Raw genomic sequence first — 27,555 nt, forward strand, 5'->3', positions numbered from 1 at the left:
TTATATTTTGGGGTTACTAGGAAGGTGAAGGAAAATGTGACATTCATAGAACCCATCATCAGCCTATGGAACTCACTGCTGCAGGATAATGGCACTCAGCCTCATATTGCTATCGTCACATCTTTATGGATTTCCTTGTGGCATGTGTCTGTCTTCCGATTGCCAGTAGTTATGTCATTGTACTTCCTAATGAGCTAATTTGGGATATGAATTCGCCCGGCTCGTAACGGCTGGAGTTATTACGAATTGAGCATCATTTGTTTGAGAGGTCCTTTCTGGGCTCATAATTTGAAATGGAATTGTACCCATCTTTGGTCTTTCATCTGTATCTTGGTCTTTCATCCTTGGTCTTTCGTTTATATCTCATCCACACCTGGATGCCAATCCCAGCTCAGACAAACCTGTGCAAACACCCTCCAAGGCTATTTGTGAAAGCGCCAATGGAATGGAGATAGTCCAACCTTCTGCAAACTTATGTCCCCAGATGTGTTTTAGTATAACTCCATAATCCCTATCCAGTGTGGGAAATAGTCAAGGATGATGAGAGATGTCGTTCAAAGCATCTGGAGGACACCAGGTTTGGGAAGGACAGACTTCCAGAACAGAGCAATAGCTCATAAAAATCCCCAGTTTTGGGTCAAACAACTTGGGACCAGGATACCTGAGAGAGCTCCTCTCCGTTTACCAACCTGCTGGATCACTGACGTCATCAGAGGGCATGCTCCTAGTGGTTCCACATAGACCTATGGCCCAATTGCAATCCTTCAGGAGAAGACCTTTAGTGTGGTGGCCCCTTCTCTGTGGAACTCCCTGCCCCCAGAGGTCAGGCAGGCACCAACACTAGGCTGCTTCCGGCATCTCCTGAAAAAAGCTCTGTTTCCAGAAGCCTTCCTCAACTGACCTTTGGTTCCTTTGTTTTTAAATTGAACCATTTTAATTTGCTTTTATAACCTTCTTTCTTTTACTGATTATACCTATATTCACCGCTCTGGAATCTGTGTTAGATAATTGGAAGGAAAGGAAAGGAAAGGAACCTCTCGTGCAAGCACTGAGTCATTACTGACTCTTGGAGGGACGCCAGCTTTCCCTGATGTTTTCTTGGCAAGCCTTATAGCGGGGTGGTTTGCCGTTGCCTTCCCCGGCCGTTATTCCCTTTCCCCCCAGCTAACTGGGTACTCGTTTTACCAACCTCGGGAGGATGGAAGGCTGAGTCGACCCGAGCCGGCTGCCTGAGAACCAGCTTCCGCTGGGATCGAACTCAGGACGTGGGGAGAGTTTTGGCTGCAGAAACTGCTGCTTTACCGCTCTGCGCCACACGAGGCTCAGATAATTGACTGGTATATAAATATTATTATTATTATTATTATTATTATTATTATTATTATTATTATTATTAAAAATAATAATGAATTCTGATCAACCTTTGGCCTGGCCTACCACTACTTTGTCTTGTGATGTTCAGTTATGCATCGCGAAGTGAATGGTCCCCTCCATCTATCTCGGTCAGACCTGATTACTGTGGTATGACTCCATTTGCACTGAAATAATCTCTTTCCTTTTCCTCTTCCCCTTTCCCTCTTTTGCTGCCCTTCCTCCCACACCAAACGTTTTTAGGCCTAGCCCTGAGAATCTGCCTGTGTTCCCTTGTGGGGGTGTTGCACCGTATTCCCTGGCTGTCTCCCCCCACTGACCCTTTCCTCAGTGGTGGCGTGCTTTTCCCACCTGGACTCAGAACCTCACCTATGTTGTGTTCCTGTGTTGTCGCTTAGGGAGTTTGCCCGTTGGAAGGTGAGGAATACAGCCATCGAGCGGAGGGACCTGCTCCGTAACCCTGTCCCACTGATGCCTGAATTCCAGAGGAGTATACGGCTGTTGGGTAGGAGGCCCACGACGCAACAGTTCATTGATACCATCATCAAAAAATACGGCACACACATACTCATCTCTGCCACCTTGGGAGGTAGGTGGCAGCTGGGTCTGTTCCTTTTTTTGCAAGGATTTGGTGCACCGGGGGGTGGGGGTGGGGAAGGGCACCGTACTGCTCCAACTCTCTGGGGTTTCGTCTGGGCTTGGGTTGGCAGTCTCTTTATAACTCTCAGAATCCTGAAAATGGCGCTTGCAACCCAAGTCTCCCAAACTGCTCTGATGCCATAGGATGATCACAAATGTTCTCCAAGGGTGCAAAAGGAGCTAAGTTGGGGAGAACACTGGACTATTCCAGTTCCTTGACACCCTAGGCTTGGGTTGCCAGTCTCTTTATGTATACATGTCCCGTGTGTTTGGATGAATGAGCCTGATGTCATGGAATGTTCACAAATATTCAAACAGTTCATAAAAATGGTAGGGTGGAGGATGCCCTGTATTGTTCAAACTTGGGTTGGTGGTCTCTTTGTGTATTTTACGGGATTTGAACAGTGGCGGTCTCCTGTCACTTCCCAGCTCCCCCCACCCCTACTACTTGCTGAACTGCTCTGATGTCACAGAATGATTTCAAATATCCCCACTGCTCAGAAAAATCTGTTATTCCTAACCAGTAATGGTTGTGCCAAACCAGGAAGTGGAACGGGAAGCAATAAAAAAAATATAGCTTCCTGTTGCTGAGATTTAGAAGTGTTGTTGTGTTAGTGCAGCTATATTTGTCTTTCCTGTGTTGCTTTTGCTACCTTGCCTGGACGAGTTGGGATCAACATCCAGTCTAGGTGGATCATGTGTGATGCTCTGAGTTGCAGCGCTAGTTACCTGCAACACACAGTCTGGAAGCACCCTTTGGTAACAATTAAGGAATTTTGACCAGAGCTAGACGCTGCAATTAAGTTGGCGTAAAGATGGGGGGAGCTGGAAGAAAAGTCTTAGTCCAGAATTCTGTTTCCACAGTGAAACCAACAAGCAGGACAGCAATACAAGAGCTCTCAATCTCTGTTGCCTCCCAGTGAGTGGTGTTCAGAAGCAGACTGCCTCTGCACATGGAGGTTCAGTTTAGCCATTAAGAGGCTAAACCGAACAGATTCATAAACATAAACAGATTCATGGAAGACAGATCTGCTTATACAAATGATGGGATAACAAATGCATGCCAATTTGGGCTGCCTGTCAATTCAAACACCAGAAGCAGGGCCTTTTCTGCAGCAGCACCTCAATGATGGAATTCCATCCCTAGGGTCACCCGGGAATCCCTCTCTCTTTGCACCTTTAGCCATGCCTTGAGAATATATGAATATATACTATTGTTGTCGTTATTCAAGATGGCCTTTTATGAGAAGTCTTTTGGTACATGCAGATTTATTTTCTCATTTTTTTTTTAAAAAAAAAGTTGTGCTGCTGAATTATTATTCAGTTTCTTTGTGTTTTCTTGTGATCTTTTAAAAGTTCTTTTTAGATATTTTGCAAGCCAGTTGTGGGTATGTGTGCATGTATAAAACAGGATATACAACCCTAAATGAACTGAAATTGTGATGGATGCGCAAACTGATGAGTTTAAAATGCCTCTGAGCATATACAATACTTCCTCAAGCAATCTCTAGCAATCCCTAGCAATCTTCAGAAACACTGAGGGCTCATTTATTTATTTATTACACTTATATACCTCCCCCATAGCCAGAGCTCTCTGGACGGTTTACAGAAATTCTAAAATTGAGATAAAAACAAGTATACAAAACTTAAAATTTTAAAACACAGAACATACACACAAAGCATTAAAAACCGTTAAAAACAAACTAAACATGTGGGTGATTAAGATGTGCCGCCATATGCCTGGGCAAAGAGGAAAGTCTTAACCTGGCGCCGGAAAGATAGAAGCGTTGGTGCCAGGTGAGCCTCGTCAGGGAGATCGTTCCAAGTCTGGGGGCCACCACCGAAAAGGCCCTGTCCCTCGTTGCCACACTCCGAGCTTCTCTCGGAGTAGGCACCCGGAGGAGGTCCTTAGATGTTGAACGTAGTGACCGGGTATATTCATGTCAGGAGAGGCGTTCTGTCAGGTATTGTGGTCCTAAGCCGTGTAAGGCTTTATAGGCATCTACACGAAGCGGGATATTCCACTACGAAAGTGGTATATAAAAGGCAGGAGGCACACCAAGTATGAAAGCAGTATATAGTATGTGCCCAACAGTTGTCATTGCACTTCAATACCACTATAAAGTAGTCATGTGGCTCCTGCCTTTTATATACCGCTTTCATAGTAGAATATCCTGCTTGGTGTATATGAGCCCTGAGTCACCAAGCACCCACTTTGGACCCAAATACTGTTTCACAAGTTAAGGCCATGGCTAGACCAGGCTTATATTCCAGGATCGTCCCGGGGTCATCCCTGTGCATCTGATTGACACACAGGGGATCCCAGGACCAGGCAGGGATGACCCTGGGATGATCCCGGGATAAACCTTAGGTCTAGCTAAGGCCTTAGTCTGCAACCGAGTGCACACTTAACTTGGGAGAAAGATCTATTGAACTAGGGTGACCATATTTGGGAAACCAAAAAAGAGGACACCTAGTGTGTGTGGGGGGGGAAGCCGCTTTCTGAGTCCTGCAGAAAGTACGTTATTCCCCCGCCACCTTAAAGAACCCGATTGGAGTGGAGGAGGGGAAAGGATTTCATTCTGCACCACCACCATCCACTCCAATTGGGGCCTTTTCTATAATGTCCACGAATGACCCACTTTCCCCTTTAAGACCTCAATTGGAGCTCGGGGTGGGGGAATGATGTGCCTCAAGAAAGCATGTCACTCCCTCCTGCCATGCTAATGGCAGCCTTAAAGGGGAAGGTGTGTCATTCCAGGACATTATTGAAAATTATAGAAAATCCCCCCTGACACTATGGAAAGAACAAAAACCAGGACAAATCCGGGGAAATCCTGACAGTTGGTCACCCTATATTGAACCCAGTGGGAGATTTACTTGGGGCAAACAGCCAAAGGATCAGGGTGTACGCCTTGATTTTTAAATGCTGGGGATGAGTGGGTGAAGGTTAACCGAGAATGCAAATTGGGTTTTCTTCTCCTTTTGCTCACCTCCCACCACCACGCTGTTCCGTTCCTCAATCCCTCGGCAATCGCAAATAACGTAGACACTCACCCACCCCACCCCGTTGCCGGTGAAATATATTTTTAATTTTGCCCAGGCACGACCGGTGAATTATTCACCGTGGCTTGTTCGCGCGCCTGTTTTTACGACGCAACGCTTTAAAATATGCACGGGCTTGTAACGAGAGCTGGCGATGGACAGCACTGCTAAGCGCTCTGTCAGCCCCCGGTGCAGAGCGCTCGGGGAAGGAAAAGCCACCGGGGGAACGGCGCGAGAGGACTGGAAGATTCGTCTTGATGGCAGTAAAGAGGAAGATGATGCAGAGAGACCCCCTTGGGAGCATGCATTGTTCATGAGCAGAAGTATTTTCCCATTTGGAGACAAGACGCACGCCCCGCTCTCCGTAACCCACCCAGGATATACAACCCCACTATCTCTTGACAACCAATCTCTTCCGTATCTCATTAGAATAACGCAAATAAAATGTGTCCCCCCCCTCCCCAAAGTGTTCAAATAACAAGGCACTGCTAGGTACAACAGGGGCCTGTTTTCTTAGCACAGATTGGTACCTAAACGGGCATATGCCACTTTCTGACTTGTGGCATATCTAGGGTGACCATATAAAAAGGAGGACAAGGCTCCTGTATCTTTAACAGTTGCATAGAAAAGGCAGTTTCGGCAGGTGTCCTTTGTATGCATGTCGCACCTTGTGAAATTTCCTCTTCATCACATCAGTTGAAGCTGTAGGAGCCCTGTCGTCTTGACCAAATACAGAAGAGGGAAGGGCTCCTGCAGCTATACTGCAGCTATACTGTGACCAGATTTAAAAGAGAGCAGGGCACCTGCAGCTTTAACTGTTATGATGAAGAGGAAATTTCACCAAGTTCCCCATATATACAAATGGCACCCGCTGAAATTCCCTTTTCATTACAACTGTTAAAGATACAGGAGCCCTGTCCTCCGTTTCATATGGTCACCCTACTTCATCACAACAGTTAAAAGTGCAGGAGCTATACTAGAGTGAGCAGATTTAAAAGCGGGCAGGGCACCTGCAGCTTTAACTGTTGTGATGAAGAGGGAATTTCACCAGGTTCCCCATATATACAAATGGCACCTGCTGAAATCCCCTTTTCAATACAACTGTTAAAGATACAGGAGCCCTGTCCTCCTTTCCATATGGTCACCCTAGGCATATCCCTAGCAGCAACCTGTGGCGAGGCTGTACCACCTCACGCTACAGGTCAGGTTTCACAAGGTTGATCGCTGCTAAAACTTTAGGAGCTTTTGCAGAGACCGCCCAGGGGTAAAATGCCAACCGTTTCCCGGGAGTTCTCGTCTGGTTTGTAATCAGCCCACGTGGGCCATAATATGATACCTTGAAAATTTAAGGTGTAGATTTAAAAAAAAAAAAATGGTGAAAAGCACAAAGAAGGAAAGAGTTAATTATCGCTCACTCACCCTGTCCTGGAGGGAAATTCCTGGAGGAGAAAGCTATCAATGATAGGGTGACCATATGAAAAGGAGGACAGGGCTCCTGCATCTTTAACAGTTGTATAGAAAAGGGAATTTCAGCAGGTGTCATTTGTATGCATGTCGCACCTGGTGAAGTCCCCTCTCCATCACAGCAGTTGAAGCTGACCAAATACAGAAGAGGGAAGGGCTCCTGCAGCTTTAACTGTTGTGATGAGGGATTTTCACCAGGTGATGCAGGCATACAAATGACACCTGCTGAAATTCCATTTTCTATACAACTGATAAAGATTTAGGAGCCTGGTCCTCCTTTCTATAGGGTCACCCTAAACAATGGTTACTTGTCCTGATGGCTATATGCTACCCCCAGTATCAGAGGCAATAAGCCTATACACAGCAGTTGCCTGGAACATGGGTGGGAGGGTGCTGTTGCACCATGTCCTGCTTGTGGGTTCCTGGACCCTTGGTCTGATCCAGCAGGGCTCTTCTGATTTTCATATGTTCCTTTCAGTTGCTCCCCTGATCCTAGTGTTTAAGGAATTCAGCTGTGAGCTCCGTGTAACAGATGGGACCACCACAAGTCATGTGCAATTAGAGCTTTGATTGGAGTTAAGATTTGCCAGGTTTGGCCTGTTTTCAGTGCCCCGAGGCATATGAAGGAATAAAAAAACAATATCACTGATATTTAATATTGTCTTGCATGAAGTTCGTCCAAGACTCCCCTCTGATGCAAGTGCAATGGGGAAGCTGAGCTAGAGTACAGCTTCTGAGCCAGGAATGGGTCGGCCCAGGGTGCCCAGGGCCAGCTGAAGTGCAGAATTCCAAAGCTTGGAAGGGCAATCCAACAGGGATCCATTCACAGGGACATTTTGCAAAACCAAGGTCAAACATGGTGGAGAAAGCCAAATTGAAAGTTGGATTACAATGAGCATAGGGTACAGGGTTATTGCAGAAACGGAGAGACCATGGAGGCTTATATAGCCAGGTCTTCTAGAACCCTGCTCAAATGTATCTACAAACAGCCCAGTCTTCTGAACTTCCTGCTCCTAAAGAGTCCCCATCTCTTAAGGAGCCTGCTTACTCCTGAGCAGCCCTCTTACTCTTGAGGAGTCTGGTTTCTTTTCTGGCAGGAGGATGCCTATGCCTGCATCTTTTGGGTGCTGATGCGCACTAGGGATGGGTGGTCTCTCAGCCTCCTCTACAGGTGGGAAAACTGGTTCTAAAGAAGAAAATATTTTTCTTATTTTGGATTCCAGATCTGCCTTCCATAAGAGGAAGTGACCTTCCCAGGTCTCCACTCGCAAAAAGTCCCTCAACCCATTTTTTTTTTGGGGGGGGGGTTCCCCCCACCCCACTTCAAACATCACTCCATTCATCAGGGTCTCCAGATTCTCTGAGCAGCATTTCCAGGGGAATGGAGGGGCTGCCGTGGGACGGAACCAGCAGCGAACAGCTAAAGGACTTGGTTATGTTTAGCCTGGAGAAGAAGCAATTAAGCAGTGATAGCCATCCTCAAATAATTCAAGGGCAATCAAATAGAAGGTGGGGCATATTTATTTCCAGTTGCTCCAAAGGATAGGACCTGGACCAATAGGTTCAAATGACAAGAAAGGTGTTTAGGAAGGATTTCTTGATGGTTCAAGCTGCTTGATTGTGGAACTGGCTGCATCAGAACTCTGCTCCATTGGTGTTTTTCTTACATCTGTTAGGGACAGTCCAGTGGCGGCCTTCCTCCATTGGCAGGGAGTTGGATGAGATAGGGTGACCCTATGAAAAGGAGGACAGGGCTCCTGTATCTTTAACAGTTGTATTAAAAAGGGAAATTCAGCAGGAATCCTTTGAATATATGGAGAACCTGGTGAAATTTCCTCTTCATCACAACAGTTAAAGCTGCAGGTGCCTTGCCCTCTTTTAAATCCGGTCACTTAGTATAAGTGACCAGATTTAAACATTTAAACAACATTTAACCGTTGAAGAGGGAATTTCACCAGGTTCTCCATGTATACAAATGACACCTGCTGAAATTCCCTTTTCAATACAACCGTTAAAGATACAGGAGCCCTGTCCTCCTTTTCGTATGGTCACCCTATCTCATCCAACTCATTCCCCACTTAGGATTACATACTGCTGACCTAGGGTGACCATATGCAAAGGAGGACAGGGCTCCTGTATCTTTAAGAGTTGTATTGAAAAGGGAATTTCAGTAGGTGTCATTCGTATACATGGAGAACCTGGTGAAATTTCTTCTTCATCACACCAGTTAAAGCTGCAGGAGCCCTGCCCTCTTTTAAATCTGGACACTCTAGTATAGCTCCTGCACTTTAACTGTTGTAATGAAGAGGGAATTTCACCAGCTTCTCCGTATATACAAATGACACCTGCTGAAATTCCCTTTTCTATGCAACTGTTAATGATACAGGAGCCCTGTCCTCCTTTTCATATGGTCACCCTATCATATACACCACTGCAGGAAACTATGAGCTGCTTCACACAAGCAAAATAAGGCATGCTGATGACTGGCCACTCATAGAAGTTCATGGAGCCCAGTTATTGAGTTCTAAAACAAAAAACAAACATACACCTGCATATCCCAGTGCTTCTGAAATAGCTCAGGATTTCCCACTGTGTGCAGCTGAAGTTACGCTACAAAGCACCACTAGAGGGTGCTGTGGCAATCAAGGCTATGAGCACTGCAAGGAGGGGAAGTTTTCAATTCTAGACCGCATGGCCACCCCTCTCTGCCTATGTAATGCAGCCTATTACAATTGTGCAAGAGAACCATGAAGCAAAGCCCAGGTAGGGTCACATGATTTCCCCTTAATCTAAAGAAGCCCAAAATTATCTCTGCTAGCCACTTACATAGCCTATGAAGGCAACGATAGAGCCTCTCATAGAGATGCAAAGATGGAAAAATGGGGCCGATGACCCCCTTTCTCCCAAAACAAAACAAAAAAGGTTTGGGGGGAATGTGTTTTTTACTCTGCCCCCCCCCCCCGTTTTTTTTTCTTTTGCTCTTCCCCCCTTCTGGGCCTCCAAACCTCTAGCCTCCGATAAAGATTCAAGGGCCATAGTAGATGTGGCATCAATTGTGTGAATGCACTTAGCACTCTGTCTTTTGTTGTTGTGTAGATGGCAGCCAAGGGGGGTAATTGAGCAGTCGGAAGAAGCCGTGGCTTGATGGTAGCATGCCTGCTAGCCTTGGGACCATGGCCATGGCTAGTGGGGTCTTGTCGTGGTGGTTGTTAGCTCTCTTCTCCCTAGCACGGTCCAGATAAAAATAGCTTCTCCACAGATTCTACTTGCGTTTCAAAAGCAGGTCCGTTGGCAACGATTTAAGATGCCCTGTGTTGTTGCAGTGCCCACATCCTAATTCCAGGCTACTAATGTCACCTCCACCCTGACCCAAATAGAAGGCCTGCCTTTCTTCTCCCCTCCCCTTCCCCCTCCCCCTCCTCTCTCTCTCTCTCTCTCTCTCTCTTTTTCTTCCCGACAAAAGAGGCAGGCTATTTCTGGGAATTCTTGAGCTTGGAGTGGGCAGAGCTGAGAGCTAATTTGCAGGGAATACCCTGAAGGGAAGATGACTTTGAACATCGCGCCCACTTAATAAATGAGAAATTAGGACTTAATAATGCAGCAAAAATCTGTTAACCCTTCTTGATTGGTGTTGCTGGCTTTTTTTTCTCCTATTGCGTGCTGCTCTTTCCCTCTACACATCTGTAGCCAGGTGTTTGCAGGTGAAAATGGGGACACACTTTCCATTGTAACCCCCCTATTCTCATGCTGGTCACCTCAATTTAGCAACCCCCCCATTACACATCACTGAAAATCCTACTCCATGTGTTCTTTGCTATACTCATTGACTATATCTCAGCAGTTCAAAATTAACATTATCAATCTGTGCAACCTAGTACTTGAATGTAGTAGGTTGTACAGTTTCCAGGGCCCAGATTGGCATCCTAATCCAGGGGATTCCAGAGTCCCAGACTTGGAGCCCATTAAGTCTGGATTTGGACTGAAGGCCTGAGGTTCAATACCCCTCATGTACTAGAGACAAGATCCATCCACATAACCCAGCAATGTAACTTCTGTAGACCTGGGAGTGGAGGATAAATGGCATCCACAGGCCTTTCGCTACTTACATTTATTTATTTATTTATTTATTTATTTATTTATTTATTTAATCCATTTCATGGCAAGGATGGGGTTTTTCCAGAAGGCTTAGGGTGAAAGCATTTGCCTTTCCTGCAGCCATATCGCACTGTTGGCTCATATTCAGCTTGTGATCTACAACAATTCCAAAGTCCTTCTCGTTTGTAGGGTCAGCAATACTACAAACGAGAAGGATCTTGGAATTGTTGTAGATCGCAAGCTGAATAGGAGCCAACAGTGCGATATGGCTGCAAGAAAGGCAAATGCTATTTTGGGCTGCATTAATAGAAGTATAGCTTCCAAATCACATGAGGTACTGGTTCCTCTCTATTCGGCCCTGGTTAGGCCTCATCTAGAGTATTGCGTCCAGTTCTGGGCTCCACAATTCAAGAAGGACGCAGACAAGCTGGAGCGTGTTCAGAGGAGAGCAACCAGGATGATCAGGGGTCTGGAAACAAAGCCCTAGGAAGAGAGACTGAAAGACCTGGGCATGTTTAGCCTGGAGAAGAGAAGATTGAGGGGAGACATGATAGCACTCTTCAAATACTTAAAAGGTTGTCACACAAAGGAGGGCCAGGATCTCTTCTCGATCCTCCCAGAGTGCAGGACACAGAATAACGGGCTCAAGTTAAAGGAAGCCAGATTCCAGTTGGACATCAGGAAAAACTTCCTGATTGTTAGAGCAGTACGACAATGGAATCAGTTACCTAGGGAGGTTGTGGGCTCTCCACCCTAGAGTCATTCAAGAGGCAGCTGGACAACCATCTGTCAAGTATGCTTTAGGGTGGATTCCTGCATTGAGCAGGGGGTTGGACTCGATGGCCTTGTAGGCCCCTTCCAACTCTGCTATTCTATGATTCTTTGATCATATGAAAAGTAGGGCTCCTGTATCTTTAACAGTTGTATTGAAAAGGGGATTTCAGCAGGTGTCATTTGTATATATGGGGAACCTGGTGAAATTTCCTCTTCATCACAACAGTTAAAGCTGCAGGTGCCCTGCCCTCTTCTAAATCTGGTCACTCTAGTATAGCTCCTGCAGCTTTCACTGTTGTGATGAAGAGGGAATTTCACCAGGTTCCCCATATATACAAATGACACCTGCTGAAATTCCCTTTTCTATGCAACTGTTAAAGACACAGGAGCCCTGTCCTCCTTTTCATAGGGTCACCCTAGGTTACCCCACTTTGCACACACACCTACACACCCAAATTTGTGCCAAACGTCCTCAGTTGAGGACTTCCAGATCAACCCCAATCGAATGCTGTGTGTATGTGTTTATTTGTTCAGCAATTATGAGACTGTTTCTCAACAGTTGTTCTCAACATGTTACAATTAAAAGAAAAAGAAAATGTAAATCTAATCAGAAAAAGAAAATGCCAATCAAGTTAAAACAACAAGAGCAATAGATTATCAAGAGGACATTTTTAGAGGCAAGATACAAGGATGTGCCCTATAATTTAAGTACCTGCATTTGTGGGTACAGCATCTGGTACTTTGTTTTTTATTCAACATCCTAGTTCTGCAAACATCTGAAAACACACACACACACACTCATTACGAACACATAATTAAGTATTTGCTAATGACAAGTGTGTGATACAGACAATGGGATTCCTTGGCTTTAGCTCTGTCAAAACATGACAGAAACTGAATAGATTTGATTCTTATCCCGATCCATCCTGAAAATACACTTCTGTACTTGAAATCTGACATGTTTACCTCCAATTTCAGTTGTTTCTTATGGACTGTGATGAAAACAAATAAGCTAAATTGAATTGATGGATGGATTGAATGGTGTGTCCAGCCACTTCCAAATAAATCAGGAAGCAAGAGTCATTTTAAATTGGTTATTCCTAACTTTTGGGATTTCAAGGTGGCCCCAATAGTTGTCTCAATATGAATATAATAGGAACTTAGGTAAGCGTTATTTGTTTTTTATGTATTTATTATTTTTATAACACAGAAAGAGTTGATGGATGGATAGAAATAGGAGACACAGGCAAATGGGTATCATATTGCATAGAACATTACAGGTTTTTCATGTGGCGAGTGGCCTTGGTCCATAATAAATATGCCCAAAGCTTCTTAAACCAGAGGTGAGAAACTTTTCCCACCTTGATGGCCAAATTCCATTTCAGAAAAGTTCTGGGAGGCAGGCGTATTCCAATCCTGAGATGGGGCCAATGTTAGAATGACCATGTGAAAAGGAAGACAAGCTATAAGAGTGTAATGAGAAACAAAAGAGGGCAGGGCTCCTGCAGCTTTAACTGTTGGGATGAAGAGGGGATTTCACCAGGTGCTGCATACATACAAATGGCACCTGTCTCCACCCAAACTAAGTGATAGTCCCTTAAGATGGGATGAGAAGGCTCTTCTGTTTATCCCATCCCTATGGTAGGAATACAGGATATGAGCTTCTTTGGGCCATTACCTAATTTCTGGAAGTCTCTATTTGGGTGGTTCCCTCTAAGAGAAATTGTTGGCACCTCCTCAATACATACTTGTTCCAGCGAGTGTTTTTATATTTGTCCAGTCAGTGTGGTGTCTTGTTTTGTTTCTTAGGGAGGGAGGTGATTCTATTTTGTTTTAATTATTCACTTGTAATTTCTGTGCTTCTATTCTGCCTTGTTACTCATAGAATCATAGAATAGTAGAGTTGGAAGGGGCCTATAACGCCATTGAGTCCAACCTCCTGCTCAGTGCAGGAATCCACCCTAAAGCATCCCTGACAGATGGTTGTCCAGCTGCCTCCTGAAGGCTTCTAGTGTGGGAGAGCCCACAACCTCCCTAGGTAACTGGTTCCATTGTCATACTGCTCTAACAGGGAGGAAGTTTTTCCTGATATCCAGCCAGAATCTGGCTTCTTGTAACTTAAACCCATGATTCCGTGTCCTGCACTCTGGGACGATCAAGAAGCCATCATGGTCCTCCTCTGTATGAGAACCTTACAATTATTGAAGGCCTCTAGCGCGGGAGAGCCCACAACCTCCCTAGGTAACTGGTTCCATTGTCGTCCTGCTCTAGGTGACTGGTTCCATTGTTGTACTACTCTAGAGTGACCATATGAAAAGGAGGACAGGGCTCCTGCATCTTTAACAGTTGTATAGAAAAGGGAATTTCAGCAGGTGTCATTTGTATATATGGGGAACCTGGTGAAATTCCGTCTTCAACACAACAGTTAAAGCTGCAGGTGCCCTGCCCTCTTTTAAATCTAGTATAGCTCCTGCAGCTTCAACTGTTGTGATGAAGAGGGAATTTCACCAGGTTCTCCATATATACAAACGACACCTGCTGAAATTCCCTTTTCTATGCAACTGTTAAAGATACGTTAATCGCAATGCGAGATCTCCTCTCCTTCGTCCTCGACTTTCAGGTAGGTCTAGCTAAGGCCAGACGCTCAGGGCCTTGCTAGACCTCCCTGATAATCCGTCTGGGAGGCGAGGCGACAGCGTGCTACAGCTAGCGCATGCCGTCGCCCTTTTCCAGACGTCAGCACGCGACGGGGCAAGGGAAAGCCCTGTCGCACGCTCTGTGTTTTCCCCCCTTAAAGGGCCATGTGCGCAGGAGCGCACCGCCGAAAAGGTAAGTACTTTTTTTAAAAAATTAAGGGTCCCTGCTCCCCCTGCCCCTGATTTCCCCCCACAATGCCTGATGCCCCCCTGCCCACTTGCTCGCCCGTCCTCCCCCTCTCCCTGATGCCCTGTCCCCCGTCCTTCTTTCCCCCCCAATGCCCACTCGCTCGCCAGTCCTTCTTTCCCCCATCCCCGATGCTCTGTCCCCTGTCCGTCTTCCCCCCTCCCTGATGTCCACTTGCTTGCCCGTCCTGTTTTCCCCCATCCCTGATGCCCTATCCCCCATCCTTCTTTCCCCCCCTCCCCGATGCCCGTACCCGTGCCCATCCTTCTTCCCCCCACTCTCTCCTGCCGGGTCCGACCTTTCCCCCGGCTCCTATCTCCCCCCCTGCCCCCGTAATTCCCCCCCCCGGCCCGATGGGCACAGTGCTCGTATGAGCGCTGTGCCCAGTCCGTGGCTTGTCCCGGCTACTTGCAAGTAAGCGAGCAGCCGGGAAAAGCCACGGACCCTGCTAGACTTATGCCGAATCCACTTCTGCCGGTTCAAGCGAGGCCTGACCCCGGAATCCCCTGTGCGTCATCTGGATGCACAGGAGGGAGACCGGGCCTCACACCGCGCTAAGACCTCGTCTAGCAACGGCCTCAGAGTGGATTCATCGCCCCACTGACATCGGAGACACCCCCCTCCAGTGCTTACATCCTATTGGGAATGAAAATAAGATGGCGCCAAAATAAGAAATAGGGAAGAAAGGGAACAACTCCAGATGCTGAAAAGAATTTTTTATTGTAGATGCAACATGTTTCGGACAAGCCTATCAAGGCTCATCAGTATTAGCGGAGCAGAGGTGTGGTGGGCCAGTATATTGAGCTGTTATCCTTGGTATAAAAATGTCTCACCCCCAACTACTTAAGAGTGTTCCAATTGCCTTCTCTCTAATCATTCATATTGCAATTATAATTGTGACGTGTAATTATAATGTTGGAGACTTGGGGATAATCTCTCCAAACACAGTAAGCAAATCCGTACAAAATATACAGATTGATGGGGGTGTGGGGTGTGTGTGTGTGGGGTGTGTGTGTGATTTTCTGTGTCTCGTTCTGAAGTCGCTATTGGGTTGTTTGTTTGTTTTTGGAGAATATGGATTTATCTTATTTGTGACAAAGACTTGTATAGTGGCAAGAAGATAAATATGCTGCAATGGATGGAACATAATCAGCAGTGATTGTGAGGACAGGGGGATGTCAAAATGACGCTCCTGACCCTAATCTTTAGATCATTTCACAGACGCAGTGTCGCCAAACATATACCAGTACTAGAAGCTTTTCTTCTTAACTGAAAGTGAGGATTCTCAGACAGGATTCTCATCCGGTTTTGCAAATCTCACACATTTACTCCATCAGCGTTAATTTCTCCTGGCTTTGGAAACAATGGTTATGTTGAATTAGCTTCAAAGGGTGTGGATGGATAGGCTGTCAAATGGCCAGTTGCACGGAGACCGAGATCTTGAAGCTTTCCCAAATCTGGTCCTCTTTCCATCCTTTTTTTTTTTTTTCCCACATGGGCAATTTGAGCAATTTCGTCAATGTGGTGACATCATTTCATTTCATTTCTCCCCCCCCCCTTTTCCCCCTTCTCTTCCATGCTAGGAGAGGAAGCTTTGACCATGTACATGGACAAAAGCCGACTGGACCGAAAGTCAGGCAATGCTACCCAAAACGTTGAGTCTCTCCACCAGCTTGCCTCCTCCTATTTCGTGGACCGGGATGGAACCATGAGGCGTCTCCATGAGATCCAGATCTCTACTGGAGCGATCAAGGTACAAATTCTGTTGCATGCATTCTCTTGGGACCAAGGAAACTAAGGTGTCAAAGGGAATAAGGATGTTTGGGAAGGAAACAGTCCTGGGATGGAACCTCCCAAACCCTGAATGAAATAAAATTCTACTCTTTTAAACCTCTGACCTGCTCCAGATCCAGAATAATTTTCACTGAAGGTGTAAAGCTCCATCCTTCATATTCACCTCCATTAAATCCCAACCTCCAGGAGACTACCATTTTATTTATTTATTTATTTATTTATTTATTGCATTTCTATACCGCCCAATAGCCGGAGCTCTCTGGGTGGTTCAAAAAAATTAAAAATCTTCAAAGTATAAAACAACAGTATAAAACCATAATATAAAATACAGTATAAAAGCTCAACCAGATAAAAACAGCAGCAATGCAAAATTACAAATTTAAAACAACAAGTTAAAATTTATTTATAGACTGTTAAAATGCTGGGAGAATAAAAAGGTCTTCACCTGGCGTCTAAAGGCATATAATGTAGGTGCCAAGCGAACCTCCTTAGGGAGCTCATTCCACAGCCAGGGTGCCACAGCAGAGAAGGCCCTCCTTCTGGTAGCCCCCTGCCTCACTTCCTTTGGCAGGGGCTCACGGAGAAGGACCCCTGAGGATGACCTTAGGTTACATATGAGAGGAGGCATTCCTTCAGATAGCCTGGACCCAAGCCGTTTATGTTAATACCAGCACTGTTAATGTTAATACCAGCACTGTTAAATGTTAATACCAGCACTGTGAATCGGGCCCGGACCTGGACTGGCAGCCAATGAAGCTGGAAAAGGACTGGCATGATGTGGTCTCGTCGACCAGTCCCTGTTAGTAACTGTGCTGACCTGTTTTGTACCAGTTGAAGCTTCCGGACCGTTTTCAAAGGCAGCCCCACGTATAACACATTGCAGTAATCCAAACGAGAGGTTATCAGACTATGGATAACTGTAGCTAGGCTATCTCCGTTCAGATAAGGGCGCAGTTGGTATATCAGCCTAAGTTGATAAAAGGTGATACCATGTCATTTGAAGTAGAGCTCTGCACAAATGGCCTATCAAAGTTCTCCACCCTATTAGTGGGCAAATAAATAGGGGGCGGGTTTGGTTTTCACCAGGGGAGGAGAAATTTCCCTATCATTTCTCAGGGGTGTAGGTCACCATTAGCAGGAGCACAACTTTTTTTTCTTTCCTGGAGTGGTTGGCAGACCATCCATAAGAACATAAGAAGATCAGACAAGGGTCCATCTAATCCAGCACTCTGTTCACACAATGGCCAACCAGCTGTTGGCCAGGAACCCACAATCAAGGCATGAGTGCAATGGCACCCTCCAGCCCATGTTCCCCAGCAACTGGTATTAATAGGCTCACTGCCTCTGCTACTGGAGATAGCACATAGCCATCAGGACTCACAGCCCATTTCAACATGAAGGGCTTGTACCATATTGAAAGTTGTCCAGGCTTGGTTTCTAACATGTCTTCATGGAACAGGAATTCCATAGATTGAGGCACAGCTTTGATGAACTCCTCTTTTACGGTTCTGACTGGGTGAGCTGATGAAACACTTAACGCACAATATTTTGGCTCGCTGTTAAGGGATGGGATAGGTAAGAAAGAGGACCTAGGAAATATGGTTCAATTTCCTATATTGACATTAACAAGGAGTACCCAAAAATTGTTGTTGCATCTCTTGAATGTCCCGGGCCAAGGCTGTTTGGAGCTTTGTAGATGGCCACCAGCACCTTGTATGGGGCCTAGAAGGCAACAAGGTGCAGCCATATGAATGCAGGAAGCTGCCGGGTATTGAGTCGTAAAAATGGTACATCTATCTGTGCATACTGCATAGTATGGCTGGCATTTGGTCTCTAGGCCAGGATAGAGGAACCTGTGGCCCTCCAGTTTCTCATCAGCTCCAGCCACCTGGCCAATTGTGAGAGACAATGGCAGTAGTAGTAGCTAATCAATATCTGTAGGGCCATAGGTTAGAATCATAGAACCATAGAATAGTGGAGTTGGAAGGGGCCTATAAGGCCATCGAGTCCAACCCCCTGCTCAATGCAGGAATCTACCTTAAAGCATCCCTGACAGATGGTTGTCCAGCTGCCTCTTGAAGGCCTCTAGTGTGGGAGAGCCCACAACTTCCCTAGGTAACTGGCTCCATTGCCATACTGCTCTAACAGTCAGAAAGGTTTTCCTGATGTCCAGCGGAATCTGGCTTCCTGTAACTTGAGTGGATTATTCCGTGTCCTGCACTCCGGGATGATCGAGAAGAGATCCTGGCCCTCCTCTGTGTGACAACCTTTCAAGTATTTGAAGAGTGCTACCATGCCTCCCCTCAATCTTCTCTTCTCCAGGCTAAACATGCCCAGTTCTTTCAGTCTCTCTTCATAGGGCTTTGCTTCCAGACCCCTGATCATCCTCGTTGCCCTCCTCTGAACATGCTCCAGCTTGTCTGCGTCTTTCTTGAAGTGTGATGCCCAAACTGCATGCAATACTCAAGATGAGACCTCACCAGGGCCGAATAGAGAGGAACCAGTGCCTCTCACGATTTGGAAGCTATACTTCGATTAATGCAGCCCAAAATAGCATTTGCTTTCTTTGCAGCCACATCACACTGGTTCTCCATCCCTGTTCCAGAGTCTCAGCCAGGAGTCTTTTCCAGTGCCGCGTGGGATTAAACTTAGAACATTCTGCATGCATGGCCTGTGCTCTCCCACTGAGCTATGCCCCCTTCCTTCTTCTGGCCTGTAGTGAGACATTTTGTCCATTGCATCATCTGCCTGTCAAATGGTAAACCTGAACCCCTTGGGATGTCTTCCTCCTGTCATCCACAGTTTGCCCCTGGCCCATGCAGTTCCTTTGTTTCTCAGTTGTCTCTAAGTGTCAACAGCAAATGGACTGATTTTTTGCTCTGTTTTGATCCTCGTCACTCTAGGTAACCGAAACGCGGACAGGCCCGCTGGGCTGTAACAGTTATGACAATCTGGACTCTGTGAGTTCCGTCCTTCTGCAAAGCACTGAGAGCAAACTCCATCTTCAAGGTAAGGGGTAAAGGGAGGCAGCTCTTCATCCAAAAAGAAGGAGTTGAAGCACTAAGGAATTCATGGCTCAGATTGCTCTCCTGGCCTGTTGCTTCCACCCTTTCTCTGGTCTATGAGATCTCAGTCATTTCTGTATAGTTTTTAAGTGAGGATCCTTACATTTGAGAGGCTGGACACTGTGACATTCAGGCCCTTTCCCTGAATTTCCATGGGGCTGAGTTCAAAGGCAATAGATTGGCAGATAGGTAGGGGAATCAGTCTTTATTTGTAGCGTGAAAATTATTTGTATGTTGCTGCCATAACTTGGGGAGGAGCTGATATCGGCCTTCCCCAATCTGGTGCCTCCAGATGTTTCAGACTACAACTCCCAGCAGCCCTGGCCACTAGCTATGCTGACTGCAGTTGATGGAAGTTTGAGTCCAAGGTATCTGGAATGCACCAAGTACAGCTGGATGATTCAATGCCAGATGGAGAGGGGTCACATCTGGTAAAGCAGGGTTACAGCAAGGTAAGGAATTCTCAGGACCTTGGACAGTGTACTGTGGGGCTACTTATAGAGAGAGTTTCCTCAAAGGGCTGCAAGGAACTGAGGCTAACTAGGGATGTTGAAAAATCTATCTAGGGCATCTGCATGAATTTTGCTGAGTTTTCACAAGCTTGCCCCCTGGACTCTGACTTGTTTACCTGTAAGCTAGTCCAACTTGATCAACATCAAGCTGAGTCATCTCATGGACTTATTTTTTTTTGGGGGGGGGTCCCCCATTATATTGTCATTTATGCAAACTTTGGCCATGATATGTTTCATTTGTACAAATTGCAGGTGCAATTTGTGCAATTGAAGCATATCCCGGCAATAATTTGTGCAAATTAAGCAAAAACTGCAAATAGTAACTGCAATTTGTGTAAAAGGTTATTTAAAGGGGGAACAGCAATGAGAAAATTTCCAGATTTGGGGGAAAGCGTGCATGCCTTGCCTTGCAAATGCAAGCCAAGCCAGAGGCTCCAAGGAAATACAGAGAACCAAAAGTCTGGATTTCCCCATGATGGCCGTACCTAACTGATGCCTTAAGAAGGCTGGCAGCCCAGAACTTTCAGAAGCACTTAAAGGATCCATAGTTATTTCTGTAGCTTTGCGCTACTGTGTGGCTGAAGGCCAAGAGATGGGGGAGGCACTTTTGGTGCCAGAAGTTGAGGGGAGGGCTACGTCCTCAGGCCTGGATTTATTTATTTATTTATTTATTTATTTATTTATTACATTTTTATACTGCCCAATAGCCGAAGCTCTCTGGGCGGATCACAAAAATTTAAACCATAATAAAACAACCAGCAGTCTAAAAACACAAATACAAAATACAGTATAAAAAGCACAACCAGGATAAAACCACGCAGCAGAAATTGATGTCAGATTAAAATACAGAGTTAGAACAGTAAAATTTAAATTTAAGTTAAAATTAAGTGTTAAAATACTGAGAGAATAAAAAAGGTCTTCAGCTGGCAACGAAAAGGAGTACAGTGTAGGCGCCAGGCGGAACTCTCTGGGGAGCTCATTCCACAGCCGGGGTGCCACAGCGGAGAAGGCCCTCCTCCTAGTAGCCACCTGCCTTACTTCCTTTGGCAGGGGTTCGCGGAGAAGAGCCGCTGTGGATGATCTTAAGGTCCGGGCAGGTACATATGGGAGGAGGCGTTCCTTCAAATAACCTGGCCCCAAGCCGTTTAGGGCTTTAAATGTTAATACCAGCACTTTGAATCGGGCCCGGACCTGGACTGGCAGCCAATGAAGCTGGAAAAGGACTGGCGTGATGTGGTCTCGTCGGCCAGTTCCTATTAGTTCAGCTGTTTTGTACCAGTTGAAGTTTCCGGACCGTTTTCAAAGGCAGCCCCACGTATAACGCATTGCAGTAATCCAAACGAGAGGTTATCAGAGCATGGATAACTGTAGCTAGGGTATCTTTGTCCAGAAAAGGGCGTAGTTGGTATATCAACCTAAGCTGATAAAAGGTGCTCTTTGCCACTGAGTTCACCTGTGCCTCAAGTGACAGTTCTGGATCCAAGAGCACCCCCAAACTATGGACCCGATCCTTTAGGGAGAGTGCAACCCCATCCAGGACAGGGCAAACATCACCTCACAGGACAGATGAATATATCTGAATATATATAGACTATATATGAGTGGGTCCTATGGGTGCAACAAGTCTTGAGGTGCAACAAGTGTCTTGTTGGTCTTTGAGTCTTTATTGGGTTCCTGACCATGGCAAGATGATGGTTTTGGATTCACGGTAGACAATACTGGGCTAAATGGGTCAATGATATGTCATTCTGACTCTGATGGTTCCACTGCAGTAGCCCTGTCCCTTTCTTCTCCTGTCTCCACCCTGTCAAACTCTCGCCAATCAGGGACAATGGAGGCTGGTGAGTTTGGTGACTCAGAGATGTGGCTCTTTCCCCAAAACTGGCCTCCAACGCACAGTGGCTTGTCACTTGCTAACCATGGCTTAAACGTGGCCGCTGAGCAGATCAGAGGAGACTAAGTCATGATCCATTACCTGCGGCCCTGTGAGCAGTTCTTAATGAGGCCTGGAAAAGCAGCTGCTGAAGGAAAGGCGATGATTTAAGCTAATTATTCTGAGAACCATCTTCGAGATTGCAGTGAGAGAGGAAGTGAAGGCTGAGGCATATTTTTTAAAGGTCGCTGATGTATAATAAGGAGGCTTTGTTCTATTATCCCAGTTTTGTAACCTCCATTGCTCTTACCCATGAGAGGCTGCCTATTATTATTATTATTATTATTATTATTATTATTATTATTATTATATTTTTATACCACCCTATAGCCAAAGCAAGCCACCTATGGGTCTATCTAACCCAGGATTGCCATCAATGCCTCATAAAAGTCTTTCCCAGTCTGAAATCCTTTTAACTGGAAAAACAGGAGATAGATCCTAGGACCTTCTGCACCTGGACCTTGTGGTTTACCCCTGAGCTGTCACCCATCTATCCCAGGATGGTCAACTCCAACCATCCCCAATTTGGTGTCCTTCAGATGTTTGGCTTTACAACCCTCCAGCATCCTTGACCGTTGGTCATACTAGCTGGGGCTGATCGAACAGAACATCTGGAGGGGACCAAGTTGGAGAAGGCTGGTGTACTACTCCATCTGGCAGCACCTCTCCAAGATCTCAGACCAATTTTGCTACTGATGCCGGGACCGTGAGATGGCCATTCTTCCATCACTGTAACACTCAGAATGCAGATGGGAGATTAGGCATTTGGATAGTTCTTTTCCTATCAAAAAATCCCTACCTCTGGAAAGCTAGAATTGTCGAGGAAAAAAAGGGGGATTCTAGCTTAGTCCTCTCTGTGACATCTTAGTTGTCTATATGCAGGAGGTTCAAAACTGAGATGGAGGAGCCCCTGCAAGGTCAAACCAAAGTTCTCTCTAGACCAGCATCCTCCTTCCCTCAATGGCCATATACAGGCCACCTGGGGTCCCAATCCAACCCTCTGGGCTTCCCCAGATGGCAGGGCTGGCCCAAAACATTTTGCTGATATTTCTTGTACTTCAGGATGATGGAATAATAGAACCACTACTTTTGCCTTCAGCTCTGCCCTCCACCGGAATGAAACCCCCAAGAGCTCCTCCAAGGTGGAATGCAGTCTTTGGGCTGAAAGAGATTCCCAACCCCTGTGCTGCTCCCTTGGGGTACCTTTCCAAGGTCTCTTGCCTTGTGCTAGTGTTGTGCTGAAAATTTCATAGAATCATTCAGTCCTAGAATAGTGGAAGGGGCCTATGAGACCATTGAGTCACACCCCCTGCTCAATGCAGGAATCCACCTCAAAGCATCCCTGACAGAGGGCTGTCCAGCTGCCTCTTGAAGGCCTCTAGTGTGGGAGAACCCACCACCTCCCTAGGTAACTGATTCCATTGTCGTACTGCTCTAACAGTCAGGAAGTTTTTCCTGATGTCCAGCCGGAATCTGGCTTCCTGTCACTTGATCCCGTTATTCCGTGTCCTGCACTCTGGGAGGATTGAGAAGACATCCTGGCCCTCCTCTGTGTGACAACCTTTTAAGTATTTGAAGAGTGCTATCATGTCTCCCCTCAATCTTCTCTTCTCCAGGCTAAACATGCCCAGTTCCTTCAGTCTCTCCTCATAGGACTTTCCAGACCCCTGATCATCCTCATTGCCCTCCTTTGACAACGCTTCAGCTTGTCTGCATAATTTTCATTATTTCATTTTTGGCATGTTCTGTGGGGGGCTCTGGGCGGGGAGAGAATGAAAACAATGAAGGAGGCTGAGGGAGGTGAAGATTTCATAGAACTTTCTCCTTGTGGAGAAGGACAGAGTTTCTGCATATCTTTTTAACTGTAGGAAATTTTGAGGGGTCTTCTCTCTCTCTCTCTCTCTCTCTCTCTCTCTCTCTCTCTCTCTCTCTCTCTCTCTCTCTCTTTTTCTCTCCATACACACACACACACACACACACAGCACTTTAAGGAGCCCAGAAGTTCTTCCTGAATGCCTATTGGACAGGGCGGGGTCACATAGTCTCCAATACGCATTCAGTACATGAAAAATGCTGTCTGCCTCCCAAGGATAAAATTCTCCAAAATTCTTCCCCTTCTCTGTGAAAGAGGCAGAAAAAAAAAAACAATGCCTTTTTCACAAGGAGAGGAAAAGTTCCTGAAAATAGAGGGTGGGATTTGGCATAGAACTTCTTTGTGCTGTTTAACAGAATGGTGAATTACTGTACCTACCCAAAGATAGTGTGTGTGTGTGTGTGTGTGTGTGTGTGTGTGTGTGTGTAGGTAGCTACTGAAAGACTAACTTCCAGTCCGCTTAAGTAGAAGCTACAGGGATGAGATGTTTCCTATTCTTGAAAGGATTTTTTTAAAAAAATGCAGATCACGACCCTGAATTGGCAGCCATCACCCCTCCTTCCCTCTGTGTCCCAAATATCGTTCCCATTGACTGCAGTGCTGCATTTATCGTGCCTGACAGCTGCCACTGCTCTCCTCTTGCTTGAGAATTAGGTCAGACAGAAACTGGGTGATTCACAGCCATCGGGCAGGGAGTTCGCATCTGGACCGGGGGCCCAGAAAAGCATGGGCTATTTTTTTTCTCTCTTTTATTCCAAGTCACCCTTAAAGGTGACTTCGACCATTATAATAAACATGGCACTTGCCACCTGAGGTTGTAATGTGCCCTCGTTTCCTGGCAGCAGCGCTCCTGCTCAGGGTTCCTGCCAGCCATGCCCTCCTGATGGATATTCCATTCCGCCATCAGTTTTCCAGCTGTCTTTGCCAGCTGACATGGGACATTCTGTAGGTGCTTAGCACATTCAGTCAGTCAATGGTGATGGGCTTTCCCCTTATGTTCTTTTTTAAACTTTTCCTTTAAGAATCTCAGCATTAACCTGGGTATGTAAATACTTTCCTCTTGTCCCTTAGTGGCCCTATCCTGGTGGCACTCCTCACCTGAGTTCCCTATTAGAATATTTATATTAGGGTGACCCTATGAAAAGGAGGACAGGGCTCCTGTATCTTTAACATGTGGATAGAAAAGGGAATTTCAGCAGGTGTTATTTGTATTCCTGAAGCACCTGGTGGCATTCCTTCTTCATCACAACAGTGAAAGCTGCAGGAGCCCTGCCCTCTTTTGTATCTGGTCAAGAGGGCAGGGGTCCTTTAACTGTTGTGATGAAGAGGGAGTTTCACCAGGTGCTGCATGCATACAAAGGACACCTGCTGAAATTCCCTTTTCTATTCCCTGTAAAGATACAGGAGCTGTGTCCTCCTTTTCATATGGTCACCCTAAGCCAAGCTCCTGAATGAGACCCCAGCTGTCCTCTCCTCCATGCATGGCTCTGCCCAGTGCATTAATGCTTCCTTCCCCTTCCACTCCGACGGGCTGTCGGCATTAGATAAGCACATTTCGGAACCGAGGCAGCACCAACAGCTTTGCAATTGACCCGCCCACCTTCGTTATGCCGCAGTTGAATGGAATTGCTGGGTTTTTTTAGACTCCTTTTGTCTGCCCACCTGAAATTCCGGACCTCAGCGAGGAGGCAAAACAGGACTGTGCCGGGTTTCTGGGAAGGCTCGGCTTTCCGCACTCCTTGCGTGCTGACCTCGTGCGCATCAGAAACTGACTGAGTCTGACAAGCAGAACTTATCAGGTACAGGGAAACAGCTGTGAATACTCCGGGGGCCTCAGGCTCTCTGATAGAAAGCCACAGACTTGGGTATGAGCAGGAGATTACAGAAATATCCAGACGCTGTGCGCATTTGTGTGCCGGAGTCGTCATTGCAAATCACAGGCGTGTACTTGCCCACCAGAAGAGGGACATTTACACTGCAATCCCCTACTCAGGAGTAAATCCTACCCAATACAGTGGGACTTATTCTAATGTCACTGAGTTTAGGGTTGCAGCCTTAGGGTTCCTTCATTGACCTTGACTCCACCAACGTCTCTTTCTGTTTCTTGAACCATGATGAAAGTAAAGCTGACAAAACCAGGGCAGTTTTTCATGGATTCAGTTTTTCATTCATTCAGACACCGATGAATGTTGCGGAGGCCTTTTTACTGAAGCTGTTTATCCTACATCGATGTAGAACAGTACTGGGCAGGATCTACACTATAGCTTTATAATGGTTTATAATGGTAGTGAGAACTGTTTGGGCTCAGGACACACCCCATATACAGTTTTCAAACTGTTTTCAAAGGATTATATCCTGCCTGGTGTAGATCTGGCCCTGGATTCTATACTCTGTCTTAGCAATGAGCAAACTCCCCCAGGTCCGACTCATCGGATACTTGCCCTGCCCCTTCTGCTGTTCACACTCACTCATGCTCTGCATCTCATTCATGGTGGGAGAAGTTGCACGGACAGAAGAACATCAGAAGAGCCCTGCTGGATCAGATCAAAGGTCCATCAAGTCCAGCACTCTGTTCACCCAGTGGCCAACCAGCTGTCGACCAGGGACACACAAAGCAGGACATGGTGCAACAGCATCCTCCTACCCATGTTCCCCAGCAACTGGTGCACATGGGCTTAATGCTTCTGATACTGGAGATAACACATAGCCATCAGGGCTAAGAGTCACTGGTAGCCTTCTCCTCCAGGAATTTATCCAACCCTCCTTTAAAGCCATCCAAATTGGTGGTTAACACTTCATCTGCATCTCTGCATCTGAGGAGAGATAGCTAGCTCTCTTGTTCCCTTCCCAAAGTAATGCTGTTCGTTCGTTCGTTCGTTTGTTTGTTTCCCTTGAGCTATGAGCCTCGTGTGGTGCAGAGCGGTAAAGCAGCAGTTTCTGCAGCTGAAACTCTCCCCACGACCTGAGTTCGATCCCAGCGGAAGCTGGTTTCAGGCAGCCAGCTCAGGTCGACTCAGCCTTCCATCCTCCAGAGGTTGGTAAAATGAGTACCCAGTTAGCTGGGGGAAAGGTAATAACGGCGAGGGAAGGCAACGGCAAACCACCCCGCTATAAGGCCTGCCAAGAAAACGTCAGCGAAAGCTGGCGTCCCTCCAAGAGTCAGTAATGACTCAGTGCTTGCACGAGAGGTTCCTTTCCTTTCCTTTTTTCCCTTGGGCCAGGCAAGAGACTTTCAGGAGTGCTTGAGAAGCAACAGAGCTGGGATGCAAACACCATTTTGATTCTGAGCCCATCTTGAAGTAGGTTATTCCCAAGTGAAAACAGGACCAGTCTATTCACTCAGGGAGAAAAATTCATTTCACCTCTCCCCTTTCAAATATTTCACCATCTATCCAAGGAGCCGTCCTTTTCTAAAGAAATGCTTGCACACATTGATTGTATGGACATTGCTAGCCTTGAAACCGCCATTGTGGCTCAAACTGGGTAAATTAGTAGTATCTATGAGCATGTCTACTCCACAAGGGTGTAGGGGGAGGACCGTCTTCCGCGATCCTTTCTGGGTGTCCAGACGGCCGCGCAATGTCCCGGAACAACGTCATGGCCAACATTTTTTAAAAAAATGAGAGGGAGTTCCAATGAAAAGGTAAGAAGAAGAAGAAACTGATCTCACTCCCCCCTGATGGGCACGAAGCACTTGAAGAGCTCCATACCCAGTTCCTGCCTCCTTGCATTTACTCACGAGGAGGTGGGATGAAGCCTGGACAGCCGGCCACACCTTCCACAGTCTTGGGACTTTCCCAAGACCACAGGAAAAAATTGGGCTAAAAGCTGTCCCATTTATCCCCAGGAAATGGAGGGATCATCCCTCCGTGCTACTGGGATCCCCTGGGTGTCAATGTGGACGCACAGAGATGATCCCCGGGATAAAGACTCGTATAGACATGTCCTATGTGTCCCAAGGCTTCCTTGTATGAGAAACGGCAGCAAAACATTTGGACTAGACACCCTGTCTTTATAACTGCTCCTGTTTGATATTCTAATGTGTGCGTTCCGCACCGCCTGAGTGGTGTAGCTGGCAAATGTGATGAGGTTTTCAACTTTGCAGCG

General features: G+C 46.3%; 1 protein-coding gene across 1 annotated transcript in view; it reads left to right on the forward strand.

Annotated features, from left to right (window-relative positions):
- BRINP1 (BMP/retinoic acid inducible neural specific 1) overlaps positions 1-27,555 on the forward strand; it is a 141,971-nt gene that overhangs the window by 94,790 nt on the left and 19,626 nt on the right. Inside the window, exons 3-5 of the mRNA XM_063144775.1 lie at positions 1,770-1,960; positions 15,855-16,024; positions 18,969-19,074. Of these exons, the coding sequence (XP_063000845.1) occupies positions 1,770-1,960; positions 15,855-16,024; positions 18,969-19,074 (467 nt within the window). The remainder of the gene's footprint in view (positions 1-1,769; positions 1,961-15,854; positions 16,025-18,968; positions 19,075-27,555) is intronic.

This window comes from Elgaria multicarinata, chromosome 19 (assembly GCF_023053635.1).
Source record: "Elgaria multicarinata webbii isolate HBS135686 ecotype San Diego chromosome 19, rElgMul1.1.pri, whole genome shotgun sequence".
NCBI classification, from domain to species: domain Eukaryota; kingdom Metazoa; phylum Chordata; class Lepidosauria; order Squamata; family Anguidae; genus Elgaria; species Elgaria multicarinata.